General features: G+C 34.5%; 4 protein-coding genes across 7 annotated transcripts; 1 reads left to right on the forward strand and 3 right to left on the reverse strand.

Moving 5' to 3' along the window:
- Positions 1–5,635: 5,635 nt before the first annotated feature.
- On the reverse strand, positions 5,636–11,682 carry LOC105424800 (cytosolic 10-formyltetrahydrofolate dehydrogenase). 4 transcript variants are annotated; one of them, XM_011635234.2, is made up of 8 exons: positions 11,339–11,682; positions 10,940–10,994; positions 9,955–10,096; positions 9,477–9,711; positions 8,019–8,695; positions 7,362–7,776; positions 6,629–7,287; positions 5,636–6,507 (listed from the first exon to the last, which is right to left on the reverse strand). In XM_011635234.2, the coding sequence occupies exons 3-8, from the start codon at positions 10,088–10,090 to the stop codon at positions 5,930–5,932; spliced, it is 2,700 nt and encodes an 899-aa protein (XP_011633536.2). In that variant the 5' UTR covers positions 10,091–10,096; positions 10,940–10,994; positions 11,339–11,682; the 3' UTR covers positions 5,636–5,929. The 4 variants fall into 4 exon arrangements, with proteins under 4 accessions (XP_011633536.2, XP_088929123.1, XP_011633534.2 ...); XM_089072997.1 differs by having other exon boundaries at positions 10,940–11,087; XM_011635232.2 differs by lacking the exon at positions 10,940–10,994.
- A 1,175-nt stretch (positions 11,683–12,857) lies between these two features.
- On the reverse strand, positions 12,858–15,548 carry LOC105424804 (IC cytokine homolog beag). Its single transcript, XM_011635238.3, has 3 exons — positions 15,183–15,548; positions 14,591–15,097; positions 12,858–14,481 (listed from the first exon to the last, which is right to left on the reverse strand). Exons 2-3 carry the CDS (start codon positions 15,077–15,079, stop codon positions 13,390–13,392), a joined length of 1,581 nt encoding a protein of 526 aa, XP_011633540.2. The 5' UTR covers positions 15,080–15,097; positions 15,183–15,548; the 3' UTR covers positions 12,858–13,389.
- Positions 15,549–16,297: 749 nt separating this feature from the next.
- Positions 16,298–20,078, forward strand: Faf2 (Fas-associated factor 2). Its single transcript, XM_089072939.1, has 8 exons — positions 16,298–16,720; positions 16,797–16,877; positions 17,158–17,383; positions 17,788–17,974; positions 18,054–18,227; positions 18,343–18,438; positions 18,590–18,902; positions 19,053–20,078. The coding sequence occupies exons 1-8, from the start codon at positions 16,658–16,660 to the stop codon at positions 19,215–19,217; spliced, it is 1,305 nt and encodes a 434-aa protein (XP_088929065.1). The 5' UTR covers positions 16,298–16,657; the 3' UTR covers positions 19,218–20,078.
- A 301-nt stretch (positions 20,079–20,379) lies between these two features.
- On the reverse strand, positions 20,380–22,022 carry LOC105424807 (serine/threonine-protein kinase RIO3). Its single transcript, XM_011635241.3, has 4 exons — positions 21,799–22,022; positions 21,314–21,498; positions 21,143–21,249; positions 20,380–21,016 (listed from the first exon to the last, which is right to left on the reverse strand). Exons 1-4 carry the CDS (start codon positions 21,897–21,899, stop codon positions 20,741–20,743), a joined length of 669 nt encoding a protein of 222 aa, XP_011633543.2. The 5' UTR covers positions 21,900–22,022; the 3' UTR covers positions 20,380–20,740.
- Positions 22,023–22,635: the final 613 nt, after the last annotated feature.

Consider the following 22,635-nt stretch of genomic DNA (forward strand, 5'->3'; position numbering starts at 1 on the left):
ATTTTACGCTACGTTCAAGTGCAACGGAGATAAAATCTGAAGCAATAAAGAAGTAAAAATAGAATCAATCGCTCCGCTGATGGAACGTTAAGTTAACGTTACGTTTTATAGAACAATGTGTAGAACTTATAACTTAACCACTCATTCTCATAAACAAATTGTTTAATTAAATCACACTGTTGCTTTTATATTAGATATTATTAATAATGTTCTTAAAGTTACCTGAATGTAATTATTATATCTCTATTATTATTAATTTTATTCTATTATTATAGCATTATCGTTATTTAAAGTTAGGTAATGTACAATTATACGAATCGGAAGACTAGGTAGTATAATTTATTTATCACATTAATATAGCTATCATTTTGTAATGTATGTATAAATCATCGCGACTTATGTAATTATTGAAAATAATCGTTATTTTAACAAGAACTAAACAAGGCGATATATTTCATTTAGAATTGAAAAAAGATTCGTAAAAATACAGCTGAATTGCAAATGACATAATAAATATGCATTTGTAAATTTGAAGCAACACACACACATACATTACCACAAATGTATAAGTTCGTGCATAAAAAAAAGATCGTAATAAATATCAACGTAATATTAATGAGAAATAGAATTACTAACTACACTTGTACATAAATTGTGATGTCTCATACCAATGTGTGGATGTGTACCAAAAAACTTAATAAATTACTATCCGCTGCAAAGAGGATTTCTTACGGCGACATTTTACGGAATTTACCGTAGAAATATAATATTGACTTAATTGAAGATATTGTGATTACAATATAAATTCATATTTCTGAAAGGAAGATTGCAGGAGTGTTGATATGATTACCAAAAAAATTGTGTATTTTATTAATTCATAATGCCATCGGATATTACACAATACAAATATTCATTTGATCTGATATTAATTCATTGAAAAATCAAGTTCATGTCATATCTCATAAGAAAAGTGAAGACAAAAAAGACAATTGTCAAGTTCTTTCGATATGTGACACGTTTAAAAATGTTTCCACGAAAATATTTAAGTTTCTGATGATATACGTTTCGGATAGTTCCATCGTTGAATATGACCGATCACAGTGTTGCCCTTCAAAAGGCAGCTTGCATAAAAGAAAAGCAAAGTGCCCGATGACGAGCCGCAGCGTAATCGTTCGGTAATATCTATCTAACTGTCAATACACTATTTTGCATAATAAATTGAATTATAATATTAGAATTATAAATACATTCTGACGATGTTATCACATTTTTAATTTATTTGATTCAATATTAATTACGAGATAATTAATTTAAAGATAAATTATACGTTTCTTTCTCATAGATCTAACTTATTTTAAAGATTATCACACAAGAGAGCTTGAATAATAATAATAATACGTTATAAAGTTTATCTGCTTTTTATAAAAAATGTTCCGCACTCTTCAAGAAAAGTTTTCAGAAACGTTTTCACGTTTTACGTGAGACGCACTTTAATTAACATTATCCAAGGCTGTTACAACAAAGTCACGGAAGCACATATTCAAACAAACGAGCGAGTTGCGAGCGGCGTAAAACGCATTTTCAGACTGATGATTTCCAAGTTTGATCAGGGAACTTTATAAAGCGACGATTCCACCCACAGGATGCTGCGGCCTAGAGATTAACTGGCAAGCTCGCGTAAAGGAAACAGGAAAGGGGCGGATAGACCAAGATATGTGAGTTTATCCTGAAAAGCGACTATGTTCTTTCCTTCGTATGATAATCGTAAAAAAAAAAATATTAAAATATACAAATACTTCTCAAAATATATAGCTCCGATGTAGTATTTATTTTTTCTAAACACACGTTCAACTACGTCCACAAATTTTAAAATTATTATGTCTCTTTAACAAAAAAATGTTTGTAAGAAGAATTAATTATATTTTGACAGCTTAGCCTAAAATACTATTATCCAATTGAACAAACTGAAAAATTTTAGGGAGATATCGAGACCGGAATATTTCACCGATCAGCTTTCAACGGTCGCAGCAGATTTCATCCGATTCATTATCCAACCTTTGACCTACAACGTCTATTTTTTTGTATGCTCTTCCACCCATTGGTCTCTATTGAACGAGCTGAGGTTCTCCCTAGGCGATAAATACAGCGAGACGTTCTCTAGAAATCGCGCGCATCTGTCCCACGTGTGTTTCGTGTCAGCAAAGTGCGATTTGAATTAGGTAAAATAGTATATTTTATCCATGCGTTTATTAAAAATCTGTAAAAATATTTCCCATCTTTCTGTTAAGTTTTTTATTTCAAATTAGATGAATGTGAATTCAAGTAGATGCTGCGTTGTCAGAATTGTGACTTTATATATAGAGACGGATGTTCAACGACGGATGTTAAGAAATTGCGATAAATGAAATTCGTTGTAGGAAAAAAATTGAGCGAGTTAAAATTAATCGTTAAAAATCGAGTTTCTGGAGTGTTCTGCATAAGTCGAAGCTCTCTTCATGACGTCGAATTTACCATTATAATTTCTGATTAGAGCGATAAGGGTCAGACATTCGGAGCATGGAGTGAGAGAGGAGACCGTGGTCAGAGCGCATTGTTGAAATGACTCATCACCCGCGCGTTTCAGTTTATTTTCCTCGCCGAATCGGCGTGAGTCTCGATGACACGACGCTGCTTTGAGGTCAGGTTTTTTTAATGCTCGTTTACGCAAACGTTGCCCGATAAAACGCGTTCCTCCGCTTCATAATCCGCATTCGTACCGCGCGGCGATCATGCGCGCAATACTTTTGATTTGAGAGTCTTCTGTTCCCTTTCAAAAATAAAATTCAGAGTTGCGCTTTGCGTTAAAAGTATATGATATAAATCTGTACATTAGAAGTCACGAAAGTGAAGAAAAGAATAAAATATAAAAATGAATGTACGATTTGCGTATATTTTCAATCGCAATCAAAAAGCCGCATTACGATATAATTGGAGAGTGAATTATCGGATGCTTGTAATATCGTTTCGGGCTCAGTCTCCATCCAGTTAAAGGCTTGTCTGATATTAACAGGCTCATACGTGCAGCCATCCAGTGTACGCGTCCCGCGAGAGGATGATACTCGTTTCCGCCCGGCGAGATATCGGCGGATACTCGCGGGAAATTGCGGTCGCGCTTTTTTTTTCCTTTCCAACTGTGATAACAACATGTTACATATCGCGATACTTCTCATTCGTTTGCAACGGCACGACAACGCGAATGTTGCGCACGAACACCCATCACACACGGTATCCCGAGGGCGACTGATTGCGAGCGGAATCCGCATAAGCGGAGCGCGCGCGAGCGGAAAGGGAAACCATCGAGGGGTGTGAGAAAGAGAAAAGAGAGAGAGAGAGAGAGAGAGAGAGAGAACGGACGCACACGTGCACCAATGCCTGTGGGTACAGCCCCAGAAATCTTTCTGGGCCCTCTTGCGCAAGAGACCCCGCGAGATCTTCTTTCAACTCTGTGAATCGCCAACATGGGGTATATGGGCTCCACATACAGCGATCCTCAAAATTTCAAGATAAAATATGTTGAAATTGAGAAAGAGCGAATATTGATAATTTTTTTTTTTACATTTATCATTATTATTTGTCGCGTTTAGCATATTATAAAACGTGGAATTTTCTTAAATACAATATATACGCATTATTATTTATGTTGTTTTGCACTACAATATTTGTACTACAGTATTATGTACGAAATTTTTCGAAATGAAAATAGTTGAAAATTTTTATAAAGACGAGAACTCTTGCTTGTAGAAGGGATCGAGGTAAGGTCAAAGAGCACTGTCCTGTAACACGAGGGGACACGATGGGATTTGCATTTCCTGTCTACGATGAATAATTCCGGGCGAGACCAGGCCGTGCCGGTCGTGCACACTTTCGAATTAGGCCCCCGCGCGTAGTAGAAATTAGGCCCAAAGCATTGGGTCCAATCACTCTAGAATCCTTTGCTCGCGAGCTCGTTTATAAAATTCATACTTCGAATACGTAATGAAATTCGAAAGCGACATTAATTTCAAAAATCCCAACTCTTAATGACAAATTAATTTTATATGTCTATACATGTGTCTTTCTTTTTAAAATAGAGAAAAACTATTTCATTCTCTTTATCCATCAAAATTTAAATTTATACTAAACAAAATTGTGTTAAAAAATTTAAAATAGAAGTTGAAATTTTTTGTAATATAATTTTTCTTTCTTTTATCGAATAAATTTTCTACTAAGAAACTAACTAAAATTCTATATTCGCGTGTTCGAAGAATTTCAAGGAAAATTCAAACGTTCTCCAAACTAACTTACAACGACATCGTAAACTTTTCATAAAAAGAGCCTTCACTCGCCAAATGGAGGGGTCGACGCGAAGGGTGGCTAGGTCTTTGGGGTGAAGAAATAAGAGAGACGAAAGAAAAGACGGCCAAAGGGTGGGAGGGGTGCGGAAATATACTTATAAGAACAGCTGTTCATCGACCGGGTTGTTGACCGTGCGCACCTACACAGGGGAAATATTCACAGTAGACCCTTTCACAGGCTTCTCTCAGGTACACGCAACACGTGTCGCGCCGATGTTGCACCCGCTCCCCGATGGAAACCGTTCCCCGATGACTCATACGGGGTACAATGCGTTCCATACTTCGCATATAAAGCGAAACAGTGTGGATCCAGTATATGACCTCCGAGAACTACTGTACAGTAACGCATTTACACTTCTGATCGTCTTAAGAAGTTTTTATATTACCGAAAAATTTATCTCGTTTATCTCTTTTTACATTTTAAAATTTATATTTTAAAGAATGAATAGATTTTTTTTCCTTTATTTTATCCCCTATTGTTGCAAATGTTTCTTTTCCTCTTTCTTTTTTTTTTCTTTTCCTTTCCATTTTATTTTATCAGATAGATATAAAAAATAAATATTATTCGTTTTTTCAAATAGCTTGCAATAAAATAGTTGCAAAAGAAAATAATAGAAACTAATATAATACAACAAATAATTAGCATAAAGATGATTTCTCATCGACCTAAGTCTCACAAAATTTGATTTTTAAAAATATATTAGTTTTTCAAAAAATCATTTATCGTTTTCTTCCTGGTGGTTTTCAGTTTTGTCTTTAAAATACCATGAGTGACCGTTTGCAACTGACCAGAGGATAAAAGCGAGGTCGAGTGAGACGAGACGCAAGGAACAGCCGCGAATGAGCTATGTAACATGCGGGAGATGGGACACACTTGTGTGTTCCGAGACAAAAAATTACGCAGCATCTGGAACCTCGGGATAGAAGGCGATCCGCTGTAAAAACTATTTGTACACCCCGTACGCGTGGGAGCCACGATCTCCCTTGGTTAACTTTTAAAGATTTCGTTTCGTCTTCTTATCCGTCCTGTCTCGAGATATGCTTTCCCACGTCGTTCTTTTCGACAATTGCGACAGTATGTATGAATCATTTTCAAGTTAATCCTTATTGATGTATTATAAGATTTTATATAAAAATTGATAAAGCAAAGAAGTTCATTTATAGTGAATTTATGAATCGTAAATGAATTTTGTTTCGTTTCAGTTTATTAAATAAATGAAAAGAAAATCATTTAGTTTTAATTAATAAAGGCTAAAAAAGAATTATTAGAAACGACCTATATGTTTATTTGTATAAATAATCGATGTAATACGGCGATATACATGTGAAATGGCAACAAATAAATGTGGCGCGCGAACATATATATTCTAATAACTCCTTATCTTTAAATGTAAATTGAAGACTTGTTCAATATTGTTAAAGAGACATTATCAAATAATATCAAATAATATCGACATGACTGACATAATCACTTCGCATGAAAAGCAATGACGTACATTACATTGTTACATGCATCAATAGTATTGTATATTACAATTCTCGGATAATAATCGTTATTAGTACTCAATGGTAACCGTCTTTGTTTTAAGGTATTCGTTAAGAGCCTCCTGCCCCAAGTCTTTGCCGAATCCGGACATCTTGAAACCACCGAACGGCGCCGCCACATCCGTCTTGTTGTATGTGTTGATGAATACGGTACCGGCCTCGATCTTCTCCACAAATCTGAGCGCTCTGCTGATATCCTTAGTGAGAACTCCAGAGGCCAAACCAAATTCAGTGCTGTTTGCCCGCGCGATCATCTCATCGATATCCTTCGAGCTAAACTTAGAGATTACCATAACTGGACCGAAGGATTCCTCCTGGGCGATATACATGTTATCCTCGACATTTGTGAACACGGTTGGTTCAAAATACCAGCCGGGACAATTCAATCTCTTGCCGCCATAAACTAATGTGGCACCCTCGTCAACTCCCTTCTGTACAAATTGGAGCAGTTTATCCAGATGGGCCTTGTGATTCTGCGGACCGTGGGCCGTACTTCTGTCCAGCGGATTGCCGATAGTGATCTTTTTCACTTCACTGACCACACGCTTCACGAACTCATCATGGATAGTCTCCTCGACGAAAAGCCGTCCTTAAGGATGAAAAAAATTAATAAGAGATAATATAATTATAGTGGAAGTGAAATTCTACTATATGATTAAAAAATCATCATTATTCAATTTCAAAATAAAAGAAATAAAAAAGTCTCTCACCGGCGGCGATGCAGTTTTCGCCCTTGTTGAAAAATACACCACCCATGCCGATTCTGACTGCCTGCTGTAAATCAGCATCTTCAAAAATGACGAGGGGACTTTTGCCACCGAGCTCTAACGACACTTTCTTCAAGTTGCTATCAGCGCAACATCTCATAATAGTCTGGCCGACTTGCGTGGATCCAGTGAAACCTAATTTTCTGATTAACGGGTGTTCTACGATAGCATTCCCAACGATACTTCCATATCCGCAGACGATGTTGATGACACCGGGTGGAATTCCGGCGCGCACAGACAACTCGGCAAATTTCAGAGCTGTTAACGGTGATGCCTGAGCGGGTTTCATCACCACGGTATTGCCGGCCGCTAGGCAGGCCGCCATTTTCCACGATAACATCATCAACGGATAATTCCAGGGGGTGACTAAGCCGCAGACGCCGATCGGTTCGCGCCGTGTAAACGTGAGATTCCGATTCGGGCGCGCGTGCGAGATGGGTATGGTCGAACCTTGAATCTTATCGCACCAGCCGGCGAAATAACGCCAAGTCTCGATGGACATGCCTATGTGAGTTTTCAAGGCGAGGGTATACACAGCACCGGAGTCGAGAGTCTCCAAAGTAGCCAATTCTTCCTTGTGCTGTTCCATCAAATCCGCCAATCTGGAAGACAAAAAGAAAACATCAAATAATTGGAATCAATTTTCATTTGACAACTATTAGGAGTTATTATTTACTTGAATAACAACGCTCCACGCTCCCTGGCGCTGATTTTGCCCCATTCACCCTCCTCAAAGGCTTTCTTAGCCGCTTTAACGGCTCGATCGACATCTTCGGCATTTGCACTTTCCACCGAACAGATTACACTCTCGTCGTGAGGATTAATTGTATCGATGGGCTTAGCGTGTCCATTAACAAACTGACCGTCGATGAAGAGCTGTCTGGGAAATCTCAGAGTCATATTGTTCGCCTGCATTTCCACTGCATCATATTTGATTTCCTTCGCGGCTAGGTTTCCTCGAGCGGCAAGAATAACTGTCGTAGCGAACTCCTTGAAGATTGGCGCCATGAACACGTCAATATTCTGCAGGCTAACGCCGAAATTATCCTTAACTTCCTCGACCAATCGCACCACATCCATGCTACCTCCACCTGAGACGAAAATCTCGCAGAATTAATTCGCGTTTGGTTAATTTTTAAAAATAATTTAATTTACATAATAGTGAATAGTACATCAAAATTAATTTAGATGCATCTTCGATTTTTTAACACAACAAATTTTTAAAAATATATATTTATAATTTTCGTTATGGTTGAAAACAAAAAAAATTGAAACTCTAATCAATTCAATCACATAAATATAACGTGAAATTTTTAAGAAATTATCAAGTTACCAGAAGCAAAAAAATCTGTATCATCATCGATGTCAATTCTGAGTATATCTGTCCAGATTTGGCGCAAACCATCGGTAGTCTTCAACTCCTCTTCCGTAAATTCCACGACTTTGTCGTTGTTACTTTGCCCATATTTGCCGGCGTGAATGGTCTTGGTGCCGATCTTGATTCTTTCTACATTAACGAATCGCCCATCGGCGGCTTCGATCAATAAACCGCTTTGATGCACGATTCCTTTTCGCTCTTCGAGATTCACCGTCTTTTCAACTTCCGGTTGCTTGTCGCTCCATAGAGATGATCCAAAAAGACGTACCTCCTTACCATCTAGCATCGTCCAGGCACCTGGTGTACTATCCAAACCACGAATGAAATCATGAACCTCTTTCGCTGACTTGGTCCAGTCAATCTTCTGGAGCTCTTTCTTATTTAGAAAGGGATCGTATGTCGCGCCTTCTACCGGTTGTGGTACCATAGATGCAGTTCCTTTGGCAACGAGGTTCACTGCCTCACCCATGGCCTTGATACCTTCCGGATAGAGAAAATTGTTGTATAGACTGTCTACCGTATCGTTCGGTTCCACTTTGCAGGATTTCTGAAGAAGAATTGGTCCAGTGTCTAGACCATCATCCGCCCAGAAAATTGAGAATCCTGCAGTGTTATCTCCTTGAATTAAAGTCCTGGAACGCAAAGTAATGGTTGACTTACATTTTAAATTTGCTAACTAATTAAATATTAATTTATATACGCACATTGAATTTATATGATAAATATATCAATTTATACTTAATAATATAATCTCTATTATCATAACATAGTAAAAAAAAATAGCAAAAACAATTATTGTTACTTCAAGAATTTAATTTTTATAATTCAACAAAGAAAGACAATCTTAACAAGCAAATAAGTGAGAAAGATTACAAGACATGAAGATAACATGCCGAAAATGAGATGGCGATTCATGGGTCAAAAGTATAATAAAATGCGATATACAGCAGCATGCGGATACGCACAGTCATTCAAAGGGATCATATGGCGAGCTCGTGGCCGCTTATTATCGTTGGTGCGTTTTCAGCGAGAAAGTAGTTTCGCCTCGCAATCTGGAGCGCGAAAACCGCAGCGAACCGGTTACTGCGGCGTGCCGATATCATGAGACGATATCGCCATCGAGTGACTCGTATCGCGATTAGCGTGAGCTTTAGATTTAGTTCAAATAGAATAAGTCATAAAAATAAACGAATAACGAACGAATTAACCGCAGTTTTTGCAACCGCAGAAATGCGCAAATTGATATAATCATTTTTTTTTTAATTTTGATACGAGATTTTATTAAAATTATTATATATTTAATATTAGATTTTATTAAAATATTCCAGTCCAAATCCATAAAGATATTTTTGCATTTTTGATCTTTGAAAAATTTGAAAATGTTAAAAAGTTACCAAAGTGAGGATGATTTACCAGCTTATAGCACTTGCTCCTCTGTGCCTGGGCAGCAAGGACGGATGATAACATATAGTACGATGACGGGGATGATTAATGACCTCCATGGGAATGTATTGGCTGCAGAAGGGGAGGACATTGAGATCCACTTCGATGCCCTTATATAGCTTCAGAATTTCCGGCAAGGTTACTCCCTTGCTTCTCCAAGCCTTGATCTTGAAGACCGGCGTATTGTCAGCCTTTGCAGTAGTTGCTATGATGAAAAGCATACAAAGGTAAACAAAGTGAAATGTGAAGTGTAGGGCTATCTATTAAGCGTGTGAAGTTTTTTGTTTTCTTTTCTATTCTCAAAATCAAAGATTTGAAAAAAATGAAAAGATCAATAGCCCCTGTGTGTGTATGTGTGTGTGTGTGTGTGTGTGTGTGTGTGTGTGTGTGTGTGTGTGTGTGTGTGTGTGTGTGTGTGTAAATTCGTAGAAATTAATATTTTTAATACCTAGAGGATCTTCGCGGTTTCCTTTATCCGGAATCGTGAACACTCCAGTAACTTGATGTCCGTTCTGACGCAAAAGTTTATAGACTTCCGCCGCGAACGGACTCTGCCCAATTATAGCCACCTTAAGCTGCGCCATTGTCGACTGCATTTTTTATTTGTAAAACAATTTTTATTAATTTTTGCTTACTTTTAATTTCGAATAGAATTTTTATTGAAAATAATATTAAATTCTTAAGTAAAATAAATATTGTATTTATACATATGAGAACCATCACCACTCAGCTGTACATTGCATGCATTGTCAATTATTACATAACTAATTATTAATTATTCTGCTAGAAATAGTTCAATGTCTGCATATACGCGTAGTTTATTTTAAAATTACTCAATTAATGTTTAAATCATTCAAAAAAAAAAATCTAATTTTATTAAATGAAATTTTCGATACGAAAAAAGAAACGCGAAATAAAAATTTACTTGAAGGAAAAAAAGTTTATCAGCCAACAATAATAAAAGGAAAATAAAGTATAAAATTTATTTTCTGATTTGCATTATTTAATCTACGTTCAAAGAAAGTTTGTTTTTTATTTCTTTTTGAAGGGCTTACGATATGCATTGATTCTCATATTATACACGTCATTTACAAATGTAATAATAAATGTAATAACAAAAGTTAAAGCTCTATATGAAAATAAATCGAGAATGTAGATAATGAATTACACAAACCAAAGGTAGATTATACTACTAGATATATTTTTTATTTTATATATTTTTATCAAATAATAACTTTTATAAAAACGTCTTTAGGACGTTTTGTAACGTTTAGGATGTTTTTGTAAAAATTATTTGTTAAAAATATATCTAGCAATATCACTTAGCTCGCATAGTCCATTGTCTATATTCTCGATTTATGTAGCAAATAGCTAACATCAAATTCAATACTTTTTTAATGAAAATTATTTTAATTCATGCTCAATTTACATACCTAGCCAAAGTGTAGTCTGACACGTGTATGTCACTAGGAGCAATTTTTAAGCAAGCTGTAAATATTTTAAAGTTACATTTAAGAATGTGTTCCCTAATCACCATCCGTAGGACGTCACCACATGCACACAATGTCATCATCACCACACCTTTTGTGCACACAAAAGAAGTAAAATATATGATATATTATTAAGAACTATTATATTATATAAATTAATGTTAAATTATATGCTAAAAGCATTAAGATTAAAGATTAAGAAGAAATAAAAATATATCTTTATAGACAGTCAACTAATTAATCTAACAGAAAAATCTGGCTCTTTTGGATAGACATGTCATTGTGAAATGTCCTCTGATCACGATGACATGTCTTTCTCTTTTCTGGAATTTTCTCTTTTACGGTATTCAAGACAAAATTGCGCCAGATGAGATTCTTGAAGCCCAGCATCGGTCGCAAATGTATCACAATTGTAATGTAATGTATGCCCACGTGTGCGCCTTCACTTTCTTTACTGATTGCACCTCGCAAGTGAAACTGCTTGTAACGATCGGCTCCTTGCTTGGACTGTGAAAACCCGGGTAAAAGCAGCTACATTTATATAATGTAAACGATATCTCCATATCGATATCGGCTGTAAACGAGGGTCAAGATCTGACTGCACAGATTTGCGGCATCCCCATTATCTCCGGATGCTACAAATCTAAAAACACATAACCAAGTTTACATTCGATTTTTTGTTATGACTTTTGTTATGATTATTAAACTGGATGTTTATTAAATTATCATTTCGATAATAAATTTATAAATTTTTAATTATCGAGAATTATAATAAATCAAGTATCGATTACTATAAATCGAATGATAAAGAATACTTTTCCTCTTTCTCTTTGCTTCAATATATAATATTTTTGGAAACGGTATTTTTTATTAAATGATATAAGAAATAAAAACTAAAAAGTTAACGTGATTTGCTAAATGCTTAAAGCAAAATTGTTAAAATCATATACGTGGATTAACGATGACCGATATTAAATCATTAGCAAAATTAAAATTATTAGTTCCAAGATTTTCTTTTTTGTTTAATATAATATAAAACACATATATGTGTATATATATATATATATATATATATATATATATATATATATATACACACACACACACACACATATATGTATATATAAATTAATAATTGTTTATTAATAAATAAAAACAAATATTTAATTGCGACAAGAAAAATGTAAATTTTTTTCTCTTTACTTAATCGATGCAGATCTGAAATTCAAGGATATTTGTAATGTTAGTCTTTTCTTAAGCAAATTTCGAAATTAATTTAAGCTTATTCATGTTAGATATAACATCGGGAAATGATATAAGAAACCGGAAAGATTTTTTTTTCCATGACGCCAATGACTTTCTAATCGACGCAAAACACAAGTGCAAACCGGTTCGCTCTAGTTAAAAGGAAAGATTCATCGGTTTCGGGGTCGTTAGATCACAAGTGAGTAAAAAATTTTGTCGATAGAATCTTATCTGTTATTTGTACTGGAGATCTCGAACTGCCGCGAACTGATTTTGGGTCATTCTCTGCGTCGAAAGGTGACGATCCTTATCGCAGGATCATGCGAGTATAAGATGCGCGTTTAGCGTTATCTGATGCCACGGAGACGATCCATATTGTAATCCTCTTTACATTACTTGCTTAACAATGTCCTCGTTCCATGAGGAACTGATCAAATTATATTGAGACTCCTATTTTTTTTCTACGAATCAGAAAAATTTCGTCAAGCTCATGCAAATAGAAGCATCTCTTTTATGTAACGAATAAAAATCCGTATTTATTTACGAATTGTACATTATCTCTATTCCTTCCTTAATTAAGGTATAATACGTTGCGATATGACAGTGAAAAATATAATTTCTGACATATATTATAGATTTTTAATACTGGAAGTATACATCAGAACGTATTGTCAGTAACAATAACAATTCATATTTTTATAAACTAAAATAAATAATGAAATAAAAAATGTTTAAAAAGTAAATACTTAAAAGTATATACTATGTTCAGAAGATTAATTAAGAATGTTACGCATAGTAAGGGAAAATATTTCGTAAAATAAATTATTCTATTACATATTAGCATAAGATTGTATTAGATTTACGTCTATGATACAACATATACAACTGTCTTATTTAAGTTGGTTCCCTTTGAACCACTTCGATATAGCTAATATAGCTTATTGGATACAAGTTTATTTATACTATATATATATATATATATATATATATATATATATATATATATATACTGAAAGTTTTCTCACGATAATTCTAAAATTCAATAATGAAAAAATTTGTCTTCGCATCTAATATGTTATTCAAGATGGCTGATCTAAATTTTCCAGATTTTTCTGATGTCCATGATAAATTAAAATTATATCGATCGCTCAATACCGCGGTACTTTGAATTCAGATGCGCCATCAATTGCCGTCGTCGGTTTCCGCTTATTCATGATATTCTGAATCTTTTGCCACTCGCGATCAAGTTCCGCTTTCTCGTTCTTTTCTTTATTATATTTCCTAGTGCGTCTGCCATCGGCCATCTTTACGCCGTATTGGAAGGCCGCCTTGGGTAATGCCTCCTTGTTATTCATATATTCGCTGTATTCCTCAGGAGTGTCAAAATCCCAGCGACCTATCGGACCTTTTTTGTTACCTAGATCCATTTTCGTGTAATCTACTTCATCGTCCGAATCATCGATAGCATCTTGCATCTCGTCCAAACCTGGATAACATTCAGCATAGCCTTCTGGCTCGGCTGCAAGTTTGTTTAACAATGCCCCTTTTTTAGGTGCATTGCTGTCCGCGATGGCAGCTGCGACAGCGGTCACTGCATTTTGCTGCAAAGTGCTCGGCAATTGTGGCGCGTTTGCCTTATCATCGGTGTCCAGATTCGATTCCGGTTTATCAAAATACGAGCCCTTCTTCTTCTCGCGTAGCTGACCATCCTTCTTGCTTGTCACCGTCGGCACGTAGTCGCCGATGTCGCCGTAGATACTCTCGTCAGCAGCGGGCGGTCGCGGTTGGATGTCTATATCGTTCAGTTCATCGCCGCGACTACGTCCGTCCTTCAACTTTTTACCCTTCTTGCTATGACGGCTACCCTGGCGTAGGTACGACAATATTTGTGCTAGTTTGTTGATTACGATATCGTTAGTTGTGAGAGTCGGCGTATTGTCGATCGTTGGTACATCCGCTTTACTTCTGATTAGTGTCGTCGGTATGTCGACATCGGCATTCTCATCATCAAGCTCGATCACGTACGCCATACGACCTGGCGTAAATAACTCGTTTCTTTCAATCTGCTTAGATTTCATAGTCATAATAATTTTGTATACGTTGCGGCCCATCTTTGTCTTGAACTGCATCTCGTCATCCTTTTTCTCTGGCTGTTCCTTCTTTGTCTTCTCCTTTGGCTTTACCAATTTTTCCAACTCTTGCTCTTGTTCATGTTCTTTAGCTTCGATCTCACTACGTACCTATATAATGACATTATATTATTAAAGAATATTGAATAGAATTTAAAATAAAACTTAAAACTAAAATACAAAGTTTATCAAACCTATTACCTATATAATGACATTATACCTTCTGTAGAAGAGCATAATCCAAGCCTTTGACCAAGTGAGTATGTTCCATATCACCACCTAAGAATTTAGATTGCTGGATCATTTGCCTTCTGCGTTCGGCAGCATCCATGCCAGATTTCAGATCCGGCGCGACTGCCCGGTAAGCACTAGCACTATTCATAGGATCCTCTGCTTGGTAATCCTGATTTGTCCCATCTCTGCGTTCCCTTGCACGATCTCTGTATTTCTCTGCAAGCTCAGCCATCTTATCCTCTTCTTGTTTTTTCAGTTTCGCGTAGAAGCTTTTCTTCTTTCTTCGCAGCTCTGCCCGACTGCCCCCACTGACCTGAGGGGTTTGAGCAGTTTTTGCGCTGGCATCTCTGGTTGTACCTGGCACAGAAGCTGGAGTAGCCGAGGGCACTGATGCCCTCGGAGTCATCAAGAGTTTCCGGAAATCATCGTTCGTCAAGCGAACTGACATGCTCATTTCTTCTTCCGTTTCTGGCATCTTGACTAGCTGTTTTTACTAAAAATAAGGTTATAATTTTAGAGAAATATACGATTTAAAACACAGTTAAAACATAGTTGTCTCTAAAGAATAAGGTACTTACCACTTGTAATGTGCTGTAAAAAACTATGGAAGTAAAATAAATTTCAAATGTATAATACCAAAAACATTAATTAATCGATTTATCCGTTTACAAATGCCAAGAATCAACGCAATTGACAGATTAAAAATCTTCAAATTGTTCTTCAAGACATCTCGTAGCAAAAGCGCGAAGCTCCGAAAAATAACAGGGCTGCCAACTTAGGATTTTTACAACAAGAAATACAGGCACACATAATTGGCTAAGGAATTTTTTGAAATCCTTATTCGATTGTGATACCTTCGATTGTCCGTTTGTTGTTTACACTGTTTTTGCGCTTGGTTTCTCGTTTTTTCTCTTTCTAATATCAACGGTTCGTACTCTATCTCATAGACATTTATACTATATACTAGACCGCTAACTCTTCTATTTACTGAGCCTGAAAGTTGACCCCAAAACTTATGTATTACATAATGTGACGTAAGGAGGACAAATGATGTCACGTGATCAAAACATGATCACGTAGTCACGCGAATGTAATATGACTGATACACTACAAGACATAGACATTTTTATTAAAAATCTTAAATATTTCCATTCTTCAAATTCTGCTTTAGAAATTTTTTTCATTTTAAATAAATTTCTTTACCTAAATCTGATTTATATATATATATATATATATATATATATATATATATATATATACCTATTTCACATGAATATATATATATATATATATATATATACCTATTTCACATGACTAAATACTTTGTAATATATACATATATATTTTTAAAAGGTGTAACAACTTTTTGTTAAAGAAACTTTTTTCTTCAAGAAATGAATAAAAGCTATAACAATTATCGAAAAGAATAAAAAAATATTACAAATTTGTTATTCAAATATAAAATTCGTGTGTCGTACATGTAGCATATATATAGGATTTTCATGCGAGTGCGTGCCCACTTACTTCATACGCATGCGCATGTGTTTTTATACATGCTTTTGGGGGGCCATGTATTTGAGGCAAGTTAGCAGTCTAGTATATAAATATAAATGTCTATGGCCTATCTCCTTTAAGGCATGTACGTAGCATATTCTAGGGAAACGCGATCCGCCAATCACAAAACTCGTGGGATATCAATTATCGTCGACATTGTCATTTTCGATATTCTACAATGTACATTCTACATGAGAGACGAGCTTGAAATTGTGTAAATTATATCGTGGAAAGCCATGACATCGGAAAACATCGCGCATGCAACGAAGAAATGAGGCGATCGTGACGTCTCGGGAGACTTCGCGCTCGACTTGAACAACACTCGAGGTTAACTCCCGCCGGAGACAATCGCGCATCCAAATGGTTACGACCTCGCGTTATAACCTACGCCGTGTATGCGATTCTTATATCAGCTGATGAGTTCGATGTAACTGCGTGCACAACAACCAGATTTTTAAACATCTCATTCCCCACGATTCACCGAATAGAAAACGTTGCAATGGCAGATCTCGCCTTAGGAGAACTCAGCGGCGATCAAACCGAAAAAGTACTACAGTTTCAGGTACACGTTTGTTTGGTTCTTATCTTAAGGTCACATGTGTATTTCCCGCGATATCATATCTAAACATCACCTTCAGGATCTCACTGGCATCGAAGATCTATCAGTATGCAGAGACGTTTTGCAGAGGCACAATTGGAATCTAGAAGTGGCAGTTCAAGTATTGTCCATTATTTCTTTAAAATCTTTTTTAATCTACTCTTCTATGTCTCAAAATTTCAAATTTCTGAAATTATGTCAGTTATCTGAAATAACTAATCGAATAAAGTTACATTATATTTGTATTTATAATATGCAATATTTCATATTTATTTACATTGATTTGTATAACAAGATAATCTATATTGCTTATGGATATGTTATGTAAACATATCACTTGTACAGACTCATAAATAGAGCTCTAATTTTTACTATTCTACATGATTCTATATGTCACACAGGAACAATTAAACTTGTACGAAGGCAGACCATCCATGTACGCACAAGACTCGCGTGCCCGTCCACCACAGGTCGTAGATGATAGTAGTTCGAGAATTTATTTTAGTTACCCTGGGAGTTCTGATGGAGGTGGTGGTCTATTATCCTATATTTTTTCCATGTGTTACAATCTAGTGAGCAGTATTCTGCAGCTACTTTTTGCAATATTTAAGAGAAATGTTAGACCTGGTAAGTATAATAAATAATGTATTCTATTGTGAAACAATCTGTTAAAAATCATCAATGATCTATATGTATCTATATGTATGTATAAAATATAAATTTGTTTTTGACGATGTTAGAATTATATATATATATATATATATATATATATATATATATATATATATATATATCATTAATTATTGAAAACAAATTTTGTAGAAACAAAGCTCTCTATCTACGTAGTCTGATTTAATTAAAATTTTATCATCTAATAATCTAATAGTATAATCTATAAATTAATAAATGCAAATTGAGATTAAAATTGATCTTGAAGATCAACAACAAAGATTTTGATGATTATTATCCTTGTGATACATGTAGATTTATAATCATGCACTAATCAAAGTAACTAAATAATATTTTTCAAGTGTCCTCCGATCCAGTGGAAGATGTAGTCAACTTTATTAGGTCTTATGAAGAGCGTTATGGTAACATTCATCCAGTATTTTATCAGGGCTCCTATAGCCAAGCTCTTTCGGACGCGAAACAAGAATTAAGATTTCTATTGGTATATCTTCATAAGGATGAGATGCAGGAAGTTGACCAATGGTGCAGGTAATCTTACAATCATTTTTTCCTAACAAATAGCATAAATTCAAAATATATAATAAAAAATATGATGAGAAATTTTCAGAAATACATTATGCGATCCAGAAGTAATACGATATATAAATACACATACTTTGTTCTGGGCATGTAACGTAAAATCCGGAGAGGGTTATAAAGTTGCAGAAGCGCTCAAATCAGGTTCATATCCTTTTTTAGCGCTTATCGTGCTGAAGGACAATAGAATGACAATAGTCGGTCGGTATGTAAGACTTATCTAATCTCTCTAATCTTTCTGTACTTTGAAATAGATTCTTGTGTATCTTTCTGATATTCGCAATTTAATTAATAAATTTAATTTTTTTTTCCTTTTACAGATTGGAAGGTGCACCATCTTCCGCAGATTTAACGTCGCGATTGCAAACAATCATAGAGCGTAATGAAATTAATTTGATCCAAGCACGTCGAGAAAGGTAATTGGAATTATTTATATGATTATCAATCCAGAAAAAAATATCTAAAAATAAATTTTAGAGTAATCAGAATTTGTGTTATCTTTTGATAATCTATTGACGTATGAAAAATGAATGTTGTTTATTACATTTTTAAATGGATATTTTTCAGAGCAGAGCGTAGCGCGGCGCAATCACTTCGGCAACAACAGGATCGCGCTTATGAGGAATCGTTACGTGCAGATCAGGAGAAGGATCGCAGAAGAGAGGAAGAGCGAAGAGCGCGTGAAGAACAAGAAGCTCGAAAAAAGGAAGAACTGAACGCGCAAGAAATGGAGATCCAACGTATACGTCTTGAAAAAGAACTAACTGTTAGCAAAGTGCCCCTCGAACCAGCACCATCTAATCCCAATGCGTGTCATCTTCAAATTAAACTTGGAGAGAGAACGATGAAAAGAAGATTTCTTATGACTGATACGGTCGAGGTAATTATGATAAATGCAATAATTGTGAAATATTCTTTTTAATATATAAGATAAAAGATTTGCAAAAACTTTCTCTGTCCGATTCATATTTGTTATTAATTCTTAACAAAAGATTATGTGATGAAAATAAGATATTTTTTTCTTTTTTAGGATGTTTATCATTGGATATTCAGTCAACCAGATTCTCCAGCAAGTTTCGAGATAACAACGAGCTACCCTAGAAGGGTCCTCTATCCTTGTAGAGACATTTTGACTCTATTGAATGCTGGTTTAACTCACAGAGAGGTTCTTCACGTTAACGATTTGGACGACTAATCGCGATCATTACTTCGATATGGCATTCTGGTATCATTCCATAAGAAAAATGATACTGTTGTAAAAGACATTTATCAAGAAATAACACGAGCATATACATACAAAACACATACATACACAAACCACGCATATATATTTGATACATTCTAGTACTTTATGTGAGGTATACCTTACTGAATGAAAAATATGATTACATGAAATATACCAAATGATAGGAATCAAAAAAAGAGAAAAAAAGGTGTGTCTGTACGTACATCTTATTTAAATTAACAAACGATATAAATTACTTCGACCGGCGCGCACTTGCTGAAAAATGCATTTCATATAGTAAAAAAGAGATAATAGATAGGAAACATATTAAAATCCTTTTGTGTAAGAAAATGATCTCGTAAAACAATTGTACATCATAATTTCTTTTATATCTTTTCCGATACTAAACGTACATTGAAGAACGATGGTATATTACAGACGATTTTGGATAAATTTGATGCATCTGAGCACGTTCCTGTAAATTTGTCTATTTACTTTATGATAAATATACACACTGAATTTATTTAATATTATTAAATATATAAGGAAGGGAAGCAAAGAGCATTTTTTTTATATATATGCTTATTGTACAATCAGTTTTTTATCAGCAGAAGGCGCATTTAGTATTTTCACGCTCCAGGATAATAAATATCAGAAATATGAATAACAAATTACATAAATAATTTTGATTTACAAGAAAACTATGCTATGTGTAACGCGCCTAGTTGTTTGATACGTTTGAGACAAAAAACATTGTATTTTATCGGTTTAACCGATGTAGTTATAACTATTTATAGAACAGTAACATTGATGTTTCACAATTTTACATAATTGTTTTCTATTATGACCACAATTTTTTTATGCTGCTATATGCACATACACGCATATACGTATATATATTATATATATATATATATATATAAATGTATGTGTGTGTGTTCGGTGTGTGTGGTGTGTATATACACACACACACACATATACATATATATATGATATCTACATATATATATATATATATATATATGCACACACACACACACACAATGTGTGCGTGTATGGAAATATATATATATATATATATATATATATACACACATCATGAAGGATGTAATATATTTCGGTCCTAATCAAATGTTCTTAATTGTATGATTTATTTTTTTGGAATTTTATAATGTACACACAATAACTAAATTATGTACAAATTTATCGTTTCATCATATCATGCAAGTACCTTGATGTATTTACAACAAGCAAACATAAATATAATTACGAGAAATTACAAGTACAGATATTCTGTACTTCATTAGCGATATTTATCTATCTTCAATAAATATTGCTTGTTATTATTGTTAAAGAAAAATATTACATAATTATGTGAAATATTTTTTAATAATTTAAGATACCAATTGATTTATTAATAAAATAAGACCAATACATATCGCGCGTTAACGAGGTACAGAATATTGCTAGGAAGAAAACATCAGGCCTTTGTTCTATTTCAGATGAGTCTTGGATTTTGGGGAAACCTTTGCCCTCTCCTTGGAGCATTGCGCGCGACTATAAGCACGTAAGGTGTTATACACTTTGTTGTTCAATTTCACATCAAAACCGCCTGTGTCTCCCGTATGAATTCCTGGTGGGAATTGCAATAATCGACAAGCATTTATCCTGGAAGACATTAAGATGTCATGTTTTGTAACAATCTGAGAGTCTTTTCCCATCTTCTTGTATCCACAACGTGGAATTGAGGCATATTCTTTCTCTACGCTCTGAAATATATTGGTATATTTTATAAGTGATGCGATATAAATGAGTTCTCTTGATCCACATATTTGATATATAAAGAATACATAATAATTATAAATGACATATATAGCAACTGTATATATACTTACAACAAAACGATCAATGTCCCTGTTACTGTCATCTACGTTAGGATCAACATTATCTTCATCCTTACTATCATGCACAGAGCTACGGTAATTACTATACGAGATGCTCACTGAAATGAGATAAAATAATTTCAAACAATTATACAAATAGAGAATTGACAGGTTTACTATCACCTTTCGAGTCACGATTGACTTTATCCTCTGTACGTTTCAACATCGTGTCATACTCGCGATTAAATTGAGCTTGTAATAGATGTGCTATGACTTCATCATTGCTAGTATCGCTAGCATCATAAGTTTCTCCTACTTGTACATCCGTCTGATTTGTATTGTCCTCGTCAAAATATTTCTTCAGTTCCCTAATAATAAGTAGCTTCATATAAAAAGTAGCTTACGAAGAATTGTGCAAGATGAATATATTTCAATTTCATATTTTGATACTAATTTTCAATCTTAAATGTTTCAAACAATGATATTTTATTTGATAGTATGATATTTTATTTGATAGTATGATAAAAGTTATTTTTTCATACTTCATTAAGGAAATTATCAAATTGTGCAATAGTTATGCGTTCATTGTAAGTAAAAAGCTGAGAATTTTATAAAATTTATTTACGGAGGAACTTCCAATAAAAATAACTGAATACGTGAATATTTACCTCTCCTGGATGCTCGTAGCCAATTGCTCTGTCGTGATATCTAATAGATTGAGAGGATTTTCCAAAGGTTGTATTTTCGCCCATACTTTCGGAGTTGCCATTACTATAATTGTAATCAAAATGAAATTGCAAATTGGAATTGCACGATATTACCACAATATCGCGTGCACGAAAGATGGAGATACGAGTTTCGAGATAACCCCCCCCCCCACCCCCTTATTTAAAACATCTCGATATTACGCGATGTAAGCAATGTAGCGTCGTTATCCAGAGATATTCTACCACGACAATCTGCGATTTACCGCGCGGATAAAACAGTATCGCATTTCGACTGTAAATATATTACCGACGGCGATATATTTTATTCCTCTGTTTTACTTATATTAATGTCGATCCATAATAGGTGATTTAAGCTTTAATCGTAAGAAATTGACCAATTATACTCGAATATGAAAAGAATAATCGATTATGATTGGTCAGTTAAATTGGTCATTTAAAGATTAAATACTTATTGTGAACCGTCACTTAGGACTCCTTGAAGATTTTAGATTCAGAAATACTATTTTACTGCTCGCTGATAAAAATAATTTACTGTTATAGTGTTGACATATTCATCATTCTGAGAATATGCGCGAAACGAATGTATCATTTAGAGCGTTCTAAATATATTTTGAAGATATAAGACAAATATAAACATTCTGAGAACTAAATTGCCCTATGTAGTCTATGTAAACTTAATGAAAAATATTTATAATGTGATAAGTTACATAGCTCGAAAAAAATATTTCATTACTGTTTTCTTTTTTAAAATTAATATATCAAGATTTATTTTCATTT

This window comes from Pogonomyrmex barbatus, unplaced genomic scaffold (genome assembly GCF_055798465.1).
Source record: "Pogonomyrmex barbatus isolate J1 unplaced genomic scaffold, ASM5579846v1 scaffold14, whole genome shotgun sequence".
NCBI lineage: Eukaryota > Metazoa > Arthropoda > Insecta > Hymenoptera > Formicidae > Pogonomyrmex > Pogonomyrmex barbatus.

Coding starts and splice junctions, on each gene's coding strand:
- LOC105424804 (XM_011635238.3), bottom strand. CDS start 15,079: ATGCCAGAAACGGAAGAAGAAATGAGCATGTCAGTTCGCTTGACGAAC. Junction 14,482..14,590: donor ATTATGCTCTTCTACAGAAG/GTATAATGTCAT, acceptor GTCATTATATAG/GTACGTAGTGAGATCGAAGC.
- LOC105424800 (XM_011635232.2), bottom strand. CDS start 11,386: ATGCTGGGCTTCAAGAATCTCATCTGGCGCAATTTTGTCTTGAATACC. Junction 8,696..9,476: donor GGAGCAAGTGCTATAAGCTG/GTAAATCATCCT, acceptor TTTGCGTTCCAG/GACTTTAATTCAAGGAGATA. Junction 7,288..7,361: donor CGTGGAGCGTTGTTATTCAA/GTAAATAATAAC, acceptor TTTGTCTTCCAG/ATTGGCGGATTTGATGGAAC.
- LOC105424807 (XM_011635241.3), bottom strand. CDS start 21,899: ATGGCAACTCCGAAAGTATGGGCGAAAATACAACCTTTGGAAAATCCT. Junction 21,499..21,798: donor GCTACGAGCATCCAGGAGAG/GTAAATATTCAC, acceptor ACTTATTATTAG/GGAACTGAAGAAATATTTTG. Junction 21,250..21,313: donor AGTCAATCGTGACTCGAAAG/GTGATAGTAAAC, acceptor ATCTCATTTCAG/TGAGCATCTCGTATAGTAAT.
- Faf2 (XM_089072939.1), top strand. CDS start 16,658: ATGGCAGATCTCGCCTTAGGAGAACTCAGCGGCGATCAAACCGAAAAA. Junction 17,975..18,053: donor GAAGTTGACCAATGGTGCAG/GTAATCTTACAA, acceptor AGAAATTTTCAG/AAATACATTATGCGATCCAG. Junction 18,228..18,342: donor AGAATGACAATAGTCGGTCG/GTATGTAAGACT, acceptor TTCCTTTTACAG/ATTGGAAGGTGCACCATCTT.